We start from the raw sequence: 19,284 nt of genomic DNA, 5'->3' as shown, positions 1-19,284 counted from the left end.
TGCAAATGATGACAGGATGTGTCATTTTAATATAATAGATGCAGATCCCACCAATATCTCTAGAGTGGGGTCCCATGGAGAGCATCGGTCAGTGAACAGGTCATTGGAATTCCCATACAAATGACTGGGAATCCCGACCACCTCTCCACTTACACCCGTACCCATCAGGACCCCCGTTGGCGAGACAGTGGCAGCTTCCATCACTGCAGGAAACAGAAATGCGGTTCATTCATCAACGCGTTTCGGAGGTTCGTCCTGATGAAGAAGTGTGATCCTTCGAAACGCGTTGACAAATAAACCGCATTTCTGTTTCCTGCTGCGGATTTTAACCCGTTCTTCCCCAGGCTTACATGTAGTATACATTATGGCGTAGATGCCATAAATATACCCCTAATGGTAAGAATGCATGGGGCCCATAGTCCTTCAATGGCCGGTGCTATTGACCAGCGCCTATTCCTCCCAACTCCTCGTTCAACGGGGAGAGAGGAGTAAGCGACTGTCAGACACCTCTCAGCAGAAAGGATGGGGCAGTGAAGTCCAGCATGCCCGATCCTTCCGTCCCCACCATCTGATTTTACAGGAATTTCTTGGTGTTCTCCTTGATGTAAATATTCTCTTTCTTTGTTTCCATGCCATTTCCCTGGACTCGCCCTCCTGTAAGTATCCTTGCTCGTTGTGCCACGTATTACTGCAGCAGAACAGGAGGAGTAAATCGCACATTAATGGGGTAGTAGGCATTGATGTCCTGGTATATTGGGCACTATATACATGAATTCTTAGTATGGGCTGGATACAGATGAGATGAACCCCGAGGACAGGAAAGCGTCCGTCAGTGCATATTCTTGGCCAGGAATCCACTCTCTTTAGTACTGCTCCCAATAAGGTGCGTGGCTGACAGATATATCCTGTCCCGTAGTTGGCCCCGGACCCTCCTCTGCTCAGAGGAAACAGCTGTACAGCGGCCGCTCGCTGGGGGGCTTTTATTTTCCCATAGGAAATAATATTAAGTCTTTTCAAACGAATTGACTTAATTAGTCCGTACGTCGATTACGAGTGCCGAGAGTTGCATTAAAGGGATCTATATGACCCCTTTAATTCAACTCTCGGCACTCATAACCGGCATACGGAGTAGGTAAAATTAGAAAAATAAGGAACTTTGCACTTTACTACTTATTAAAAATCCCCTCCATTCTCGTCACCTAGCTTGGCGGCCACCTTTGCAGTCTGTCAGGAGCACAATGCTTACAAGTGGTTTTGTAAAGAGCTTGTAAGCGCTGCTCAGAAGCTGGATATGACCAATATCAGGTCTGTAATGCTCGTGCCTCTGTTAGCAACGTGGGAGAGCGCACATTTCAGGCCAAAGGTCTGAACTGGTCAATGATCAGGAGCGCACTGCTCCCTGGTGAATGGGAAGCCCGAGGCAGGGGAGCGGTGTGCTCCTGAAGACAAAGCGTGGGAATAAACCTTTTAATATGAAGCGTCTAGCAACTCTTATACAATATGGTAGTAGAAATGGAGTGTGGTGCAATATGGGGACTTTTTCATGAAATAATTTTACCTGCTGCCGCCACTAGGTGGAGCTCACTGCATACAAATTTATATACAAGCTCCTCGGGGGTGGTCACTTTGCACAGGCACTGAGCACTTCCAGCCCTTGCGGTACTGTGCAGCATCAGTTCATTGCCTTTTCTCACTGCAATATGCATAGTGGCCAACCCCTTTAAGCGAATCAGTGCACAGTGATCACGGCAACAGGGTTCATTTCTGCAAAGGAACAGCACCACAGCAAAAACAGCAGCAGCTAGAAGCAGAGAGAATAGATATGGGGTCAAAACTGATAGTGTGTGTCTACTTTTGGAGAAACTTTTTTTCTGAATACTTAAGTGCATGCATTTGGGTCTAAAAATCACTTTTGCAATTGGATTTCATAAAACATTTTGCACCGTTTGGCTCTCGCAGGCCGACACATTGCACTTTAATACGGTCTGTGGTCATAAATCAACTAAGAGGAGCTCAGAAAAATACAGATAAAAGAGATACAAACTCTCCTGTCATTCAATATGGCTGAGCTCACTGACGCATTCTCAGTTAACTCCTTCTACCCTGAGGTTGTAGAAGGCAAATGGTGCAAAAACTTTAATGAAACCCAATTGAAAAAATTATTTTGGGCCTCCAAAAACGTGTATTTAAGTAAAACTTTCCTGAAAGGTGGACAACCCCTGTAAGGAGATTTAAAGGGGTTGTCCTTAAAAAAACGGGGGCTGCTGTAAATGTCTTTTATTGTACGTTGGCACCATTCTCCTTTAACATGCCTCTGAGATTAAAGCTGACCCGCGGGATGACGAATGGCTTCCTCTTCCTTCCCTCTCATTTGATTTGCTGCTTCTGTCGTTCGTTCTTTCCAAACGATTATTTTCCGCCCAGTAAAAACGCCATCCCTTCTTTTCGAGCCCAAGATCAGGCGGCTTTTCACGACCCAAATCGTTGTTAATTTAACCCTTTCCGCTGCAGATTCGAACGCTGGACGAGCAGGACTGGGAGCGGGCGCAGCAGGCCAACGTGCTGGCCAACGTGGCCCAAGCATTTGAAGGCGACTTGGACGGCTCGGATGAAGACGACCGAGAGACCATCTTCAGCTCGGCGGACCTACTGTCTCCCAGTGGCCAGACGGATGTGCAGACGCTGGCGATCATGTTACAGGAGCAGCTGGAAGCCATCAACAAGGAGATCAAGTAAGCAGCGCCGTGCCGTTTCGCACCGTTCCGTGCCGTTTTGCACCGTTCCGCGCCGCATCCCCTCGTTCTTCTTATCTTTCCCGCTGACACGGCTTACTCTCTGCAGGTTAATACAAGAAGAGAAGGAGACCACCGAACTGCGAGCTGAGGAGATCGAGAGCCGGGTCACCAGTGGAACCCTGGATGGGTCCCTTGGACGTTATCGCTCTGCCAGTTCCATCCCAACATCCGTCACCACCTCTACACTGGCCAGTCCTTCTCCACCCAGCAGCGGGCACTCCACTCCACGCATCACTCCTCACAGCCCTGCCAGGGAGGGAGAGAAATTTGTAAGCACTTTTTTCTTTCTTTTTTTTTCACCATACACATTACTAAAAATCCTTCACGGAATGATCGTGATCTCTGCTCACTCCCAAATACCCCGAAATAATCAGATTTCCAATATCCCCAACCTCTTTCCAAATTACCACGAGTCAGTTCAGCACGCTTTGCCTTTTGTAGCCTTTGTGTTGCATTTGTCTGTTTCTTGCTGCAGAATGAGTTAACTGAATATCCACCAGTGAGCTCGATCTTACAAATATTTATCTTTTTATCTCTTATCTGTCTTTTTCTGAGCTCTTCTCGCTTGATTTATGACCACAGACCACATTTAAGTTGAAATTGCAGCCTGTAAAAAGCCAAAGGGTGCAAAATTTGTAATGAAACCCAAGTGCAAAAATGGTTTTTAGCACCAAATACATGCAGTTAAGTGAGGAAAAAAAAATGTCCCTAATGGTGGACATCCCCTTTAATTGTATCTCTTTAGAATCACGTCCCTAAAGAAGAAAACCGAGACGAGAAGGCCTTGATGCAATGTGAGACAACCCCACCTTTGACTCCTCGCGCTGTACGCCTGGAAAGAATGACCCAAGCTCTTGCCCTACAGGCCACCTCCTTGGAGGACGGCCGAGAATCCAGAGCAAGGTAAGGAGTGGTTGGACGCTATGTCTCGAATACTTCTTGTACATTTCTGCAGCTCGCGGCCTGCACAGACAGGCGCCGTATTTTCATCATCTGCAATCGACCCATATTTACTTTGTAGGACAATAGTTGGATAGGGGTTGTAGCTCCACAGTCGCTTTGTGTCTACATTCAGTAGAATGTCTAGTGGCAACTAGATTCTCATCCGCTTCTCTAAATAGAAGATCTGGTGCTGACTAGATTCTTATTCGCTTCTCTAAATAGAAGATCTGGTGCGAAGTACATTCTTATTCACTTCTCTAAATAGAAGATCTGGTGCCACCTAGATTCTTATTCACTTCTCTAAATAGAAGATCTGGTGCCGACTAGATTCTTATTCACTTCTCTAAATAGAAGATCTGGTGCGAAGTACATTCTTATTCACTTCTCTAAATAGAAGATCTGGTGCCGACTAGATTCTTATTCACTTCTCTAAATAGAAGATCTGGTGCCGACTAGATTCTTATTCACTTCTCTAAATAGAATATCTGGTGCCACCTAGATTCTTATTCGCTTCTCTAAATAGAAGATCTGGTGCCGACTAGATTCTTATTCACTTCTCTAAATAGAAGATCTGGTGCCACCTAGATTCTTATTCACTTCTCTAAATAGAAGATCTGGTGCCACCTAGATTCTTATTCACTTCTCTAAATAGAAGATCTGGTGCGAAGTACATTCTTATTCACTTCTCTAAATAGAAGATCTGGTGCCGACTAGATTCTTATTCACTTCTCTAAATAGAAGATCTGGTGCCGACTAGATTCTTATTCACTTCTCTAAATAGAAGATCTGGTGCGAAGTACATTCTTATTCACTTCTCTAAATAGAAGATCTGGTGCCGACTAGATTGTTATTCGCTTCTCTAAATAGAAGATCTGGTGCCACCTAGATTCTTATTCACTTCTCTAAATAGAAGATCTGGTGCCGACTAGATTCTCATTCGCTTCTCTCAATAGAAGATCTGGTGCCGACTTGATTCTTATTCACTTCTCTAAATAGAATATCTGGTGCCGACTAGATTCTTATTCGCTTCTCTAAATAGAAGATCTGGTGCCGACTAGATTCTTATTCACTTCTCTAAATAGAAGATCTGGTGCCGACTAGATTCTTATTCACATCTCTAAATAGAAGATCTGGTGCCACCTAGATTCTTATTCGCTTCTCTAAATAGAAGATCTGGTGCCGACTAGATTCTTATTCACTTCTCTAAATAGAAGATCTGGTGCCGACTAGATTCTTATTCACTTCTCTAAATAGAAGATCTGGTGCCACCTAGATTCTTATTCGCTTCTCTCAATAGAAGATCTGGTGCCACCTAGACTCTTACTTGCTTCTCTCAATAGAAGATCTGGTGCCGACTAGATTCTTACTCGCTTCTCTAAATAGAAGATCAGGTGCCGACTAGATTCTCATTTGCTTCTCTCAATAGAAGATCTGGTGCCGACTAGATTCTTATTCACTTCTCTAAATAGAAGATCTGGTGCCGACTAGATTCTTATTCACTTCTCTAAATAGAAGATCTGGTGCCACCTAGATTATTATTCGCTTCTCTAAATTAGATGATCTGGTGCCGACTAGATTCTCATTCGCTTCTCTCAATAGAAGATCTGGTGCCGACTTGATTCGTATTCACTTCTCTAAATAGAATATCTGGTGCCGACTAGATTCTTATTCGCTTCTCTAAATAGAAGATCTGGTGCCGACTAGATTCTCATTCGCTTCTCTCAATAGAAGATCTGGTGCTGACTTGATTCTTATTCCCTTCTCTAAATAGAAGATCTGGTGCCACCTAGATTCTTATTCGCCTCTCTCAATAGAAGATCTGGTGCCACCTAGACTGTTATTCACTTCTCTCAATAGAAGATCTGGTGCCAACTAGATTCTTACTCGCTTCTCTAAATAGAAGATCTGGTGCCGACTAGATTCTTACTCGCTTCTCTAAATCGAAGATCTGGTGCCACCTAGATTCTTATTCGCTTCTCTCAATAGAAGATCTGGTGCCGACTAGATTCTCATTTGCTTCTCTCAATAGAAGATCTGGTGCCGACTAGATTCTTATTCACTTCTCTAAATAGAAGATCTGGTGCCGGCTAGACTCTTATTCACATCTCTAAATAGAAGATCTGGTGCCACCTAGATTCTTATTCGCCTCTCTCAATAGAAGATCTGGTGCCACCTAGACTCTTATTCACTTCTCTCAATAGAAGATCTGGTGCCGACTAGATTCTTACTCTCTTCTCTCAATAGAAGATCTGGTGCCGACTAGATTCTTACTCGCTTCTCTAAATAGAAGATCTGGTGCCGACTAGATTCTTACTCGCTTCTCTAAATAGAAGATCTGGTGCCACCTAGATTCTTATTCGCTTCTCTCAATAGAAGATCTGGTGCCGACTAGATTCTCATTTGCTTCTCTCAATAGAAGATCTGGTGCCGACTAGATTCTTATTCGCTTCTCTAAATAGAAGATCTGGTGCCACCTAGACTCTTATTCACTTCTCTCAATAGAAGATCTGGTGCCGACTAGATTCTTACTCGCTTCTCTAAATAGAAGATCTGGTGCCGACTAGATTCTTACTCGCTTCTCTAAATAGAAGATCTGGTGCCACCTAGATTCTTATTCGCTTCTCTCAATAGAAGATCTGGTGCCGACTAGATTCTCATTTGCTTCTCTCAATAGAAGATCTGGTGCCGACTAGATTCTTACTCGCTTCTCTAAATAGAAGATCTGGTGCCACCTAGATTCTTATTCGCTTCTCTCAATAGAAGATCTGGTGCCGACTAGATTCTCATTTGCTTCTCTCAATAGAAGATCTGGTGCCGACTAGATTCTTACTCGCTTCTCTCAATAGAAGATCTGGTGCCGACTAGATTCTTATTCACTTCTCTCAATAGAAGATCTGGTGCCGACTAGATTATTATTCGCTTCTCTAAATAGAAGATCTGGTGCCGACTAGATTCTCATTCGCTTCTCTCAATAGAAGATCTGGTGCCGACTAGATTCTTATTCGCTTCTCTAAATAGAAGATCTGGTGCCGACTAGATTGTTATTCGCTTCTCTAAATAGAAGATCTGGTGCCACCTAGATTATTATTCGCTTCTCTAAATAGAAGATCTGGTGCCGGCTAGATTCTTATTCGCTTCTATCAATAGAAGATCTGGTGCCACCTAGATTCTTATTCACTTTTCGGAAATAACCCTTTAATGCTGTATGACTAGGTAGATTTGCAGGTCAGGATGGCAGATTATTTAGAAATCCACTTTTTTAGGAGCTGCCCTGGCAGCCATATTGTTTGTCACCCACTTTTTAGTACAGAATATAAAACTAAGAAATGATTTTTGCCATCATTTGTGACACTTGTCCACTTCTTATGGCTGCGAAAGGGCTAAAAGGTGCACACATGGTTCAGTAGAGCGATGAAATGGGTTTATTGAGTGGCGAGGCCTGGAGCCACTGCACGTCCCTCGCTCCTCGTATTCATCATCCTCCCCCATGAAGTAGTGACTTATCAGGCAGAAGTAAAGCTGTTTGTACAGTGGGTAACGTCATTATCATGGTTACTTGGGCACTGAGCAGCTTTTACAGCACAGTTTTGTGTTTTTCCTGCACAAAACATTCTTTAAAGTATAAGTTCTTAAGCTTTTTCCACGACCTGTAAATTGTCATAAATGTGGGTGGTTGTTTGTTTTTTTTTACCTGGTTTAAATGCCGCCGTTCTCCTGAATCCGGCGATGTTTTTCTTTTGTTTCTACGCCTCTCAGTTCCGGAGATACGGCCTCCTTTTACCTGTATAGAAATCTACTCTTGTTAACCAAGTGGGCGTGTCGTTGATGTTTCTGTGGGCGTGTTCTTGAGGACCATACCCCTTTGGCTAAAGATTTATACACAGTGAAAAAGGGCCATATCTCAGGAACAGAGAGGCGCAGGAAAAAAAGGAAAACATCGCCGGATTCAGGATAACAGCGACTTTCACACCAGGTAGCAAAATTATGTTTTATGGTAAGTGACCGGTTCTCTTTAAAGCTGCCCCTTTCGTCATTAGAATGCTCTGCTTTGCTTCGCAGGAGACACAAAGCAGGTCTGTTCACAGATGATGTCTGATGCATCGATGATGTTTTAGCATAATGAAAATTTCTACAATTTTCCATGGCTTAATTTCAGCTCCTTAAATTTTTTTTTAATATCTCTGCTTGCTGTCTTCTAATTAAAAAAAAAATTGTCAATGTTTACGTAGATAAAAATCTGATCCTGCTCTGTTGATGGACACACAGGTCACAGCACAGTCAGATTGTTCGCGCCCATCACATGACTAGGGAAAAATTTGATATCTTGGATGTAGGGTTTGTATTGTGTCACAGCAAGCAGAGGTAGTGAGAAAATATTGAGGAATTGATATTGGAAAGTTGTAGTTGATTTAATTATTTATTTATTTATTACAAATATGGACCACAAGGTCGGACCGGACCGGCCGCGAGTCTCTTGACCGGAAATCGGCAGCCTGTTAAAAGCCCAGGTGGCCCGCAGCCAGTCTAGACATGTCTGACAAATCTCCTGAACCCAGTAAATCCCCCACAGGAGTATTCATTTGAAAGTATTCAATAAAGAAGAGGGTGAAGGCAAAAGACTGAACGCTAGAAAGGATTATTTTTCAGCCATGCTGATTTTTTTTCTTCTTCTCGCAGCCTGGGTGCGGATGGCCTTGGAGGCACGAACAGCACCAGCCAGGACTCCCTGCATAAAGCTGCTAAAAAGAAAAGCATCAAGTCCTCCATTGGGCGTTTGTTCGGCAAGAAGGAGAAGGGACGTATGGGACAGATGGGGCGAGATTCCTCATCTCTGGGTAAGGGTGTTGGCTTTCTTGCTATCCCATCAGCGTCCTATGGGGGCGTAGTTTCACTACTTTGCAGTGTGCTGCATTAGGCAACCATCATCACATTGACTTTGTGCTTCCTTTCACTGAGGGTCTTTACTGAGCTCGTTCTTTTAAGCTCTGATATTCTCCCGTCACACATAAGTCGCCCATACACCCACCGGTTCGGCAGACAGCGATTCCTTCTGCCCCCCCATACACATGATCTTCATAGAGATAGGAGTACGTTTCCGCCAGATACCCATGGCTTTTCTCCCGTGAAAACAAAGGATCGGGCATGTTTAAATTCAACATGCCCAATCCTTGTTTCTGCAAAAGCAGATCCCTCCCGATACACATCAGTTGCGACTTTGCACCTTAAGGGGGCTTGGGACACCGCTGTGCCTGTGATAGAAGCTAGGTGGCGCTCTTGTGTTTTTCTGAACTGGTCAGGGTGGGATATACCTCCATTTCCCATATTATTTAATATCCAGCAAAAATAGGACATATTTAGAGCGGAGTATGAAAATTACTCAGTTGATAGTAATAAAGACGCCCTCGGGGTGTAAAAGGCGTAAGAGCGCAAAATGTCCAATTTGGCCAGACGTGTACATGGGCAACGTGCTGTCGTCACATCCCCGAATCCCATGTGGTTTTCGAGCAAGATGCCGCCTATTCCCCAGCAATGTTCACGGTCTCCACCCTCGTTGACTTTTGCAGCTGGCACTCCCTCCGAAGAGACCTCGCCCGCTGATCCGATGGGCTTGTCCAAGCTGGCGGGACCTGTGGACAAAGACCGCAGAAACAAGAAGAAGTAAGTCGTCTCTGCTCGTACTGTGAGATTACACCGTTCTCCGAAATGATACCGGTCGGTAATTAAAGTGGTATTCCCATCTCCAAGATCCTATCCCAATATATAGTAGGTGTAATGATAATAATATTAGCAAATACCTACAATTAGAAATGTAGTATAGTTCTTCTGATTAGCTATGTCGCTTACCTCATGTGCAGGGCATTGCACTAGCTGAGGTATCCATGGTTATGGCCACTCATATATTGACAGTTAGTCAAGCTGCTGCAATGCCCTGCACCTGGGGAATCAGAAGAACTATACTACATTTCTAAGTGGAGGTATTTGCTAATACTATTATTATTATTACACCTACTACTTAGTGGGATAGGATCTTGGAGACAGGAATACCCTTTAAAGGGGTTGTTTGATGAAACATTATTCTTATGCATTAGAGAGGAGGGTCTCGCTGTTAGGGACTCTTCTCCATGCACCATCTGTTCCTAGAAGAGGTGCCGCCCCTGTGACTAGTTACATAATGTGCATGTGATATCAGCCTTGCAAAATTAAACTACCGGTACTTTTTTTAATAACTGTTTTTTTATTTTTTATATAAAAAAATAATACATTGAAAAAAATAATACATTGAAAAAAATAATACATTGAAAAATAAAAAAATACACTGAAAAATAAAAAAATAATACATTGAAAAATCAAAAAAATACATGGAAAAAAATAATACATTGAAAAATAAAAAAATACATTGAAAAATAAAAAAATAAAAACATACATTGAAAAATAAAAAAATACATTAAAAAATAAAAAGAATAATACATTGAAAAATAAAAAAATACATTAAAAATACATTGAAAAATAAAAAACATTGAAAAATAAACAAATACAAACATACATTGTAAAATAAAAAAATACATTGAAAAAGAAAAAATACATTGAAAAATAAAAAAAATACTTTGAAAAATAAAAAAATAATTGAAAAATAAAAACATACATTGAAAAATAAAAAAATACATTAAAAATAAAAAGAATAATACATTGAAAAATAAAAAAAATACAAACATACATTGCAAAATAAAAAAATACATTGAAAAATAAAAAAATACATTGAAAAATAAAAAAAATAATACATTGAAAAATAAAAAAATCACATTGAAAAATAAAAAAATAGATAAAAAAATACATTGAAAAATAAAAAAGTAAAAACATACATTGAAAAATAAAAAAAATACATTTAAATACATTGAAAAATAAAAAAATACAAACATACATTGCAAAATAAAAATAATACATTGAAAAATAAAAAATACATTGAAAAATAAAAAAAAATTGAGAAATAAAAAAAATACTTTGAAAAATAAAAAAATAATTGTAAAATAAAAAAAATACATTGAAAAATAAAAAAATTCACATTGAAAAATAAAAAATACATTAAAAAATACATTGAAAAATAAAAAAACATTGAAAAATAAAAAAAATACATTGAAAAATAAAAAAATACATTGAAAAATAAAAAAATACATTGAAAAATAAAAAAATAAATTGAAAAATAAAAATACATTGAAAAATAAAAAAATAATACATTGAAAAATAAAAAAATCACATTGAAAAATAAAAATAATACATTGAAAAATAAAAAAACATTGAAAAATAAAAAAAATACATTGAAAAATAAAAAAATACATTGAAAAATAAAAATACATTGAAAAATAAAAATCACATTAAAAAATAAAAAAATACATTGAAAAAAAAACATTGAAAAATAAAAAAATACACTGAAAAATAAAAAAATAATACATTGAAAAATAAAAAAATAATACATTGAAAAATAAAAAAATCACATTGAAAAATAAAAAAATAATACATTGAAAAATAAAAAAAATAATACATTGAAAAATAAAAAAAAATACATTGAAAAATAAAAAAATACATTGAAAAATAAAAAAATACATTGAAAAATAAAAAAATAAAAACATACATTGAAAAATAAAAAAATAATACATTGAAAAATAAAAAAATAGAAAAATAAAAAATACATTTAAAAATACATTGAAAAATAAAAAAATACATTGAAAAATAAAAAAATAGAAAAAATAAAAAAATACATTGAAAAAAAACATTGAAAAATAAAAAAAATAATACATTGAAAAATAAAATACATTGAAAAATAAAAAAATAATACATTGAAAAATAAAAATCACATTGAAAAATAAAAAAATAATACATTGAAAAATAAAAATCACATTAAAAAATAAAAAAAAAACATTGAAAAAAAAAACATTGAAAAATAAAAAAAATAATACATTGAAAAATAAAAATCACATTAAAAAATAAAAAAATACATTGAAAAAAAAACATTGAAAAATAAAAAAATACATTGAAAAATAAAAAAATTTGAAAAATAAAAAAATACATTGAAAAATAAAAAAATAATACATTGAAAAATAAAAAAATACATTGAAAAATAAAAAAATAATACATTGAAAAATAAAAAAAAATACTTGTAAAAAAAAATTATTTTTAAATCCTCTCCCCTTTGCCCCCTTTAACCCCTTTACCCCCAAGGGTGGTTTGCACGTCAATGACCAGGCCAATTTTTACAATTCTGACCACTGTCCCTTTATGAGGTTATAACTCCGAAACGCTTCAACGGATCCTGGTGATTCTGACATTGTTTTCTCGTGACATATTGTACTTCATGATAGTGGTAAAATTTCTTTGATAGTACCTGCGTTTATTTGTGAAAAAAACGGAAATTTGGCGAAAATTTTGAAAATTTCGCAATTTTCAAACTTTGAATTTTTATGCAATTAAATCACAGAGATATGTCACACAAAATACTTAATAAGTAACATTTCCCACATGTCTCCTTTACATCAGCATAATTTTGGAACCAAATTTTTTTTTTGTTAGGGAGTTATAAGGGTTAAAAGTTGACCAGCAATTTCTCATTTTTACAACACCATTTTTTTTTAGGGACCACGTCTCATTTGAAGTCATTTTGAGGGGTCTATATGATAGAAAATGCCCAAGTGTGACACCATTCTAAAAACTGCACCCCTCAAGGTGCTCAAAACCACATTCAAGAAGTTTATTAACCCTTCAGGTGTTTAATAGGAATTTTTGGAATGTTTAAATAAAAATGAACATTTAACTTTTTTACACAAAAAAATTACTTCAGCTCCAATTTGTTTTATTTTACCAAGGGTAACAGGAGAAAATGGACCCCAAAAGTTGTTGTCCAATTTGTCCTGAGTACGCTGATAGCCCATATGTGGCAGTAAACCACTGTTTGGGCGCATGGGAGAGCTCGGAAGGGAAGGAGCGCCGTTTGACTTTTCAATGCAAAATTGACAAGAATTAAGTTGGGACGCCATGTTGCGTTTGGAGAGCCACTGATGTGCCTAAACATTGAAACCCCCCACAAGTGACACCATTTTGGAAAGTAGACCCCCTAAGGAACTTATCTGGATGTGTGGTGAGCACTTTGACCCACCAAGTGCTTCACAGAAGTTTATAATGCAGAACCGTAAAAATAAAAAATCATATTTTTTCACAAAAATTATATTTTTGCCCCCAATTTTTTATTTTTCCAAGGGTAAGAGAAGAAATTGGACCTCAAAAGTTGTTGTCCAATTTGTCCTGAGTACGCTGATACCCCATATGTGGCAGTAAACCACTGTTTGGGCACATGGGAGAGCTCGGAAGGGAAGGAGCGCCGTTTGACTTTTCAATGCAAAATTGACAGAAATTGAGATGGGACGCCATGTTGCGTTTGGAGAGCCACTGATGTGCCTAAACATTGAAACCCCCCACAAGTGACACCATTTTGGAAAGTAGACCCCCTAAGGAACTTATCTGGATGTGTGGTGAGCACTTTGACCCACCAAGGGCTTCACAGAAGTTTATAATTCAGAGCCATAAAAATAAAACAAAATTTTTTTCCCACAAAAATTATTTTTTAGCCCCCAGTTTTGTATTTTCCCTAGGGTAACAGGAGAAATTGGACCCTAAATGTTGTTGTCCAATTTGTCCTGAGTACGCTGATACCCGATATGTGGGGGGGAACCACCGTTTGGGCGCATGGGAGGGCTCGGAAGGGAAGGAGCATCATTTGGAATGCAGACTTAGATGGATTGGTCTGCAGGCGTCACATTGCGTTTGCAAAGCCCCTAATGTACCTAAACAGTAGAAACCCCCCACAAGTGACCCCATATTGGAAACTAGACCCCTCAATGAACTTATCTAGATGTGTTGTGAGAACTTTGAACCCCCAAGTGTTTCACTACAGTTTATAACGCAGAGCCGTGAAAATAAAAAATCTTTTTGTTTTCCCACAAAAATTATTTTTTAGCCCCCAGTTTTGTTTTTTCCCAAGGGTAACAGGAGAAATTGGTCCACAAAAGTTGTTGTCCAATTTGTCCTGAGTACGCTGATACCCCATATGTGAGGGTAAACCCCTGTTTGGGCACACAGGATAGCTCGGAAGGGAAGGAGCACTGTTTTACTTTTTCAACGCAGAATTGGCTGGAATTGAGATCGGACGCCATGTCGTGTTTGGAGAGCCCTTGATGTGCCTAAACAGTGGAAACCCCCCAATTATAACTGAAACCCTAATCTAAACACACCCCTAACCCTAATTCCAACGGTAACCCTAACCACACCTCTAACCCAGACACACCCCTAACCCTAATCCCAACCCTATTCCCAACTGTAAATGTAATCTAAACCCTAACCCTAACTTTAGCCCCAACCCTAACCCTAGCCCTAACCCTAGCCCTAACCCTAGCCCTAAACCTAGCCCTAACCCTAATCCAAGCCCTAGCCCTAACTCTAGCCCTAATGGGAAAATGGAAATAAATACATTTTTTTTTATTTTTCCCTAACTAAGGGGGTGATGAAGGGGGGTTTGATTTACTTTTATAGCGAGTTTTTTAGCGGATTTTTATGATTGGCAGCCATCACACACTGAAAGACCCTTTTTATTGCAAAAAATATTTTTTGCAATACCACATTTTGAGAGCTATAATTTTTCCATATTTTGGTCCACAGAGTCATGTGAGGTCTTGTTTTTTGCGGGACGAGTTGACGTTTTTATTGAAAACATTTTCGGGCACGTGACATTTTTTGATCGCTTTTTATTCCGATTTTTGTGAGGAAGAATGACCAAAAACCAGCTATTCATGAATTTCTATTGGGGGAGGCGTTTATACCGTTCCGCGTTTGGTAAAATTGATAAAGCAGTTTTATTCTTCGGGTCAGTACGTTTACATCGATACCTCATTTATATCATTTTTTTATGGTTTGGCGCTTTTATACGATAAAAACTATTTTACAGAAAAAATAATTTTTTTATTTTTTTATTTTTTTGCTGATGATGCTGTATGGCGGCTCGTTTTTTGCAGGACAATATGACGCTTTCAGCGGTACCATGGTTATTTATAGCTGTCCTTTTGATCGCGTGTTATTCCACTTTTTGTTCGGCGGTATGATAATAAAGCGTTGTTTTTTGCCTCGTTTTTTTTTCTTACGGTGTTTACTGAAGGGGTTAACTAGTGGGACAGTTTTATAGGTCGGGTCGTTACGGACGCGGCGATACTAAATATGTGTACTTTTATAGGTTTTTTTTTTTATTTAGATGAAGAAATGTATTTATGGGAATAATATTTTTTTTTTTTTCGTTATTTTGGAATATTTTTTTTTTATTTTTTTTTACACATTTGGAAATTTTTTTTTAACTTTTTTACTTTGTCCCAGGGGGGGACATCACAGATCAGTGATCTGACAGTTTGCACAGCACTCTGTCAGATCACTGATCTGACATGCAGCGCTGCAGGCTTCACAGTGCCTGCTCTGAGCAAGCTCTGTGAAGCCACCTCCCTCCCTGCAGGACCCGGATCCGCGGCCATCTTGGATCCGGGGCTGGAGGGAGCAGGGAGGGAGGTGAGACCCTCGCAGCAACGCGATCACATCGCGTTGCTGCGGGGGGCTCAGGGAAGCCCGCAGGGAGCCCCCTCCCTGCGGGAAGCTTCCCTATACCGCCGGCACATCGCGATCATGTTTGATCGCGGTGTGCCAGGGGTTAATGTGCCGGGGGTGGTCCGTGACCGCTCCTGGCACATAGTGCCGGATGTCAGCTGCGATAAGCAGCTGACACCCAGCCGCGATCGGCCGCGCTCCCCCCGTGAGCGCGGCCGATCGGCTATGACGTACTATCCCGTCCAGGGTCAGATAAGCCCAGGGCACCTCGACGGGATAGTGACAGATAGTGACAGACAGATATGCCCTAAATGCTGATTTTAGTTGCCACACTTCTAAAAAATGCAATCAAAACATCATCTGTACACCATGTTGCATTAAAAAAAACAAAAAAAACAAATCATTAACTTGCCACGCAAGCAACAAGCCCTCAAACAGCTGCGTGGATAGAAAAATATAAAAAAAAGATATGGGTTTCAGAAAATGGCAACACAAATCAAATTTGCCTACCGCCTCAATGCATTAACCTAACTATCCCTGTGTGGCCCATTCCAAAAAAAAAAAAAATTATTGGGTTCCTAGTATCATACTTAGGCAGTTAACTGGTTCATGCAGCTTTACATGAACACCTGAGCCTTACACTATGGCTGGTCCGAATAACTAAAGCAATTGTTACCATCCACCTCTCGTGTCTCCCCTTTTCCTCATAGTTTGTAGCTTGCGAGCAGCAGGGCCCTCATTCCTCCTGGTATCTGTTTTGAACTGTATTTCTGTTATGCTGTAATGTCTATTGTCTGTACAAGTCCCCTCTATAATGTAAAGCGCTGCGGAATATGTTGGCGCTATGTGATTATTTTATAATTTTATTTATTTTTTTTACAAATTTATGATTTTTTTTTTTCACCACTATTTTAGTGTGGTGTCCCTGTAATCGCAGTGACCTGGAGAGTCATGATTCCAGGTCATTTTTTTTTATCACACTGCGAACGCTTTAAAAACAAAACTAAAAATAATGGCCGAATTGTGTTTTTTTTTTTTTTTATTTGTTTTTTTTTACACCATTTCACAGCATTTGGAATTTCTTTCCGATTTTCATTACGTTGCATGGTAAAAAGGAATGGGGTCAGAAAAATTAGAATCGGACGGAAAAATAAAATAGGCGTGGATTTTGGAAGAAGAGAGAAAAAAAAGCAAAGAAGCAAAAATTGAAAAAATTGCCTGGTTGTGCATTTTACGTTGTGCCATTCCTCTGTTGTTCCTCTTTAAAACCCTGCATATTTTCTGTAACCCCTATATTGGACCATCGCTCAGTCTGCAAACCCTGTATAGTTTCAATCACCCCTATAGTGGAGCATCACTCATTCGGCAAACCCTGCATATTTTCTATCACCTCTATAGCGGAGCATCGCTCAATCTGCAAACCCTGCATATTTTCTATCACCTCTATAGCGGAGCATCACTCAATCGGCAAACCCTGCATATTTTCTATCACCTCTATAGCGGAGCATCGCTCAATTGGCAAACCCTGCATATTTTCTATCACCTCTATAGCGGAGCATCGCTCAATTGGCAAACCCTGCATATTTTCTATCACCTCTATAGCGGAGCATCACTCAATCGGCAAACCCTGCATATTTTCTATCACCTCTATAGCGGAGCATCACTCAATCGGCAAACCCTGCATATTTTCTATCACCTCTATAGCGGAGCATCGCTCAATTGGCAAACCCTGCATATTTTCTATCACCTCTATAGCGGAGCATCGCTCAATTGGCAAACCCTGCATATTTTCAATCACCTTTATAGCAAAGCATCACTCAATCGGCAAACCCTGCATATTTTCTATCCCCCTATAGCGGAGCATCGCTCAATCGGCAAACCCTGCATATTTTCTATCACCACTATAGTGGAGCATCGCTCAATCTGCAAACCCTGCATATTTTCTATCACACCTATAGTGAAGCATCACTCAATCGGCAAACCCTGCATATTTTCTATCACACCTATAGTGAAGCATCACTCAATCGGCAAACCCTGCATATTTTCTATCACCTCTATAGCGGAGCATCGCTCAATTGGCAAACCCTGCATATTTTCTATCACCTCTATAGCGGAGCATCGCTCAATTGGCAAACCCTGCATATTTTCAATCACCTTTATAGCAAAGCATCACTCAATCGGCAAACCCTGCATATTTTCTATCTCCCTATAGCGGAGCATCGCTCAATCGGCAAACCCTGCATATTTTCTATCACCACTATAGTGGAGCATCGCTCAATCGGCAAACCCTGCATATTTTCTATCACACCTATAGTGAAGCATCACTCAATCGGCAAACCCTGCATATTTTCTATCCCCCTATAGCGGAGCATCGCTCAATCGGCAAACCCTGCATATTTTCTATCACCACTATAGTGGAGCATCGCTCAATCTGCAAACCCTGCATATTTTCTATCACACCTATAGTGAAGCATCACTCAATCGGCAAACCCTGCATATTTTCTATCCCCCTATAGCGGAGCATCGCTCAATCGGCAAATCCTGCATAGTTTCTATCACCTTTATAGCGGAGCATCGCTCACTCGGCAAACCCTGCATAGTTTCTATCACCCCTATAGCTGAGCACACTCAATCTGCAAACCCTATATATTTTCAATCACCTTTATAGCGAAGCATCGCTCAATCTGCAGACTCTGCATATTTTTGATCACCCCTATAGAGGAGCGTCACTCCGTCTGCAAACCTTGCACATTTTCTATCACTCCTATAGCGGAGCTCAGCCTGCAAATCCTGCCTATTTTCTATCACCTCTATAGCACAGCGCCACTCAGTCTGCAAACCCTGTATATTTTCTAGAACCCCTATAGCGGAACGTCGCTCAGTTTTGGCTCTGTCTCCGGACTCCGTTGTTTTTCCCAGTTTATCTAGGTCTGTGTTCTATTTGTGGCACAGACACATTGGAGCAGAAAATTATGCAGTCTGAACAGGTGTAAATTGCGTCAGTGACTCACCGCTTGTCATCTGCCGAAATATCATCTTGTTTATAACTGCGGTCACAAGTGTGTGTGAAATGCTGAGCGCTTTAAGTGCCGAGTGGATGATCACGAGTTGTACCGCAGCCATGTTAACGTCAGAAAAACCGTGGGTCGCCCAACAATCCAGCAAGTGGGAGTCCATTGTGCTTGGCTTTTATTAAAGACCCGTTGCCTCCGTCTGCCTTATTATATCTTGTATTCCGTGTAATATAACAGTTCTGGAGCTTAATAATGGGTTATTGAACGAGTTAACAGAGAATCCATCAGTGAGCTCCTTGGGATAAACTGATAGAATATGGACAAGAAAGAAGAGATGAAAAGTTTTAGAGTGAAATTGTGGGATCCTATCGCCCAATTTTTAGGAGGGGAACAGCAGCTGGTCCACACTGGCAGCAAAAAGAGACCATAATATTGGGTTAGGCCGCTGTCTGGGTTCCACACCGTGCTGCTGTTCTCTCCTGACTGTAAACTGTATGACAGCAGGACCTTTTATTAAATGTTTGTGCTTTTTTTTTTTCAGGCATGAGCTTCTAGAAGAGGCCTGTAGACAAGGACTTCCATTTGCTGCCTGGGATGGGCCCACTGTTGTTTCTTGGTTGGAGGTATAGTACCAAAGTTTATCCAGAGCATATGCCTTAAAGGGAATCTCCCCATCGTGGATTATTAAGTCATTTTTTGTGCAAAATTAGATTAAATTAATTTTCTAATGTATCTTTATCCTGATCTGAACTTTTATTTTTCTCATACAGAGCTCAAAATCTCTTGTATATAGATCTCATTCTTACTACCTGCAGCTACCAACAGGGGGCGTTAGGAGGTTAATGCAGTTCAGTGTACAACAGTATGCAGAGAACTCCCTCTAGTGGTGATTGCAGGTAGCACGT

General features: G+C 39.8%; 1 protein-coding gene across 9 annotated transcripts in view; it reads left to right on the top strand.

Moving 5' to 3' along the window:
- PPFIA3 (PTPRF interacting protein alpha 3) overlaps nucleotides 1-19,284 on the top strand; it is a 127,228-nt gene that overhangs the window by 83,253 nt on the left and 24,691 nt on the right. For 6 of the 9 annotated variants that reach the window (XM_069742281.1, XM_069742277.1, XM_069742284.1 and 3 more), the window contains 6 exons: nucleotides 2,512-2,732; nucleotides 2,842-3,064; nucleotides 3,541-3,698; nucleotides 8,415-8,572; nucleotides 9,302-9,395; nucleotides 18,921-19,002. In XM_069742281.1, coding sequence (XP_069598382.1) covers nucleotides 2,512-2,732; nucleotides 2,842-3,064; nucleotides 3,541-3,698; nucleotides 8,415-8,572; nucleotides 9,302-9,395; nucleotides 18,921-19,002 — 936 coding nt within the window. The remainder of the gene's footprint in view (nucleotides 1-2,511; nucleotides 2,733-2,841; nucleotides 3,065-3,540; nucleotides 3,699-8,414; nucleotides 8,573-9,301; nucleotides 9,396-18,920; nucleotides 19,003-19,284) is intronic. The other 3 variants (XM_069742282.1, XM_069742283.1, XM_069742279.1) reach the window with 1 other exon arrangement.

The sequence above is a fragment of the Ranitomeya imitator genome, chromosome 10, assembly GCF_032444005.1.
Source record: "Ranitomeya imitator isolate aRanImi1 chromosome 10, aRanImi1.pri, whole genome shotgun sequence".
NCBI classification, from domain to species: domain Eukaryota; kingdom Metazoa; phylum Chordata; class Amphibia; order Anura; family Dendrobatidae; genus Ranitomeya; species Ranitomeya imitator.
Note: the sequence above shows the minus strand (reverse complement) of the source record. Positions and strands in the feature narration are given on the sequence as shown.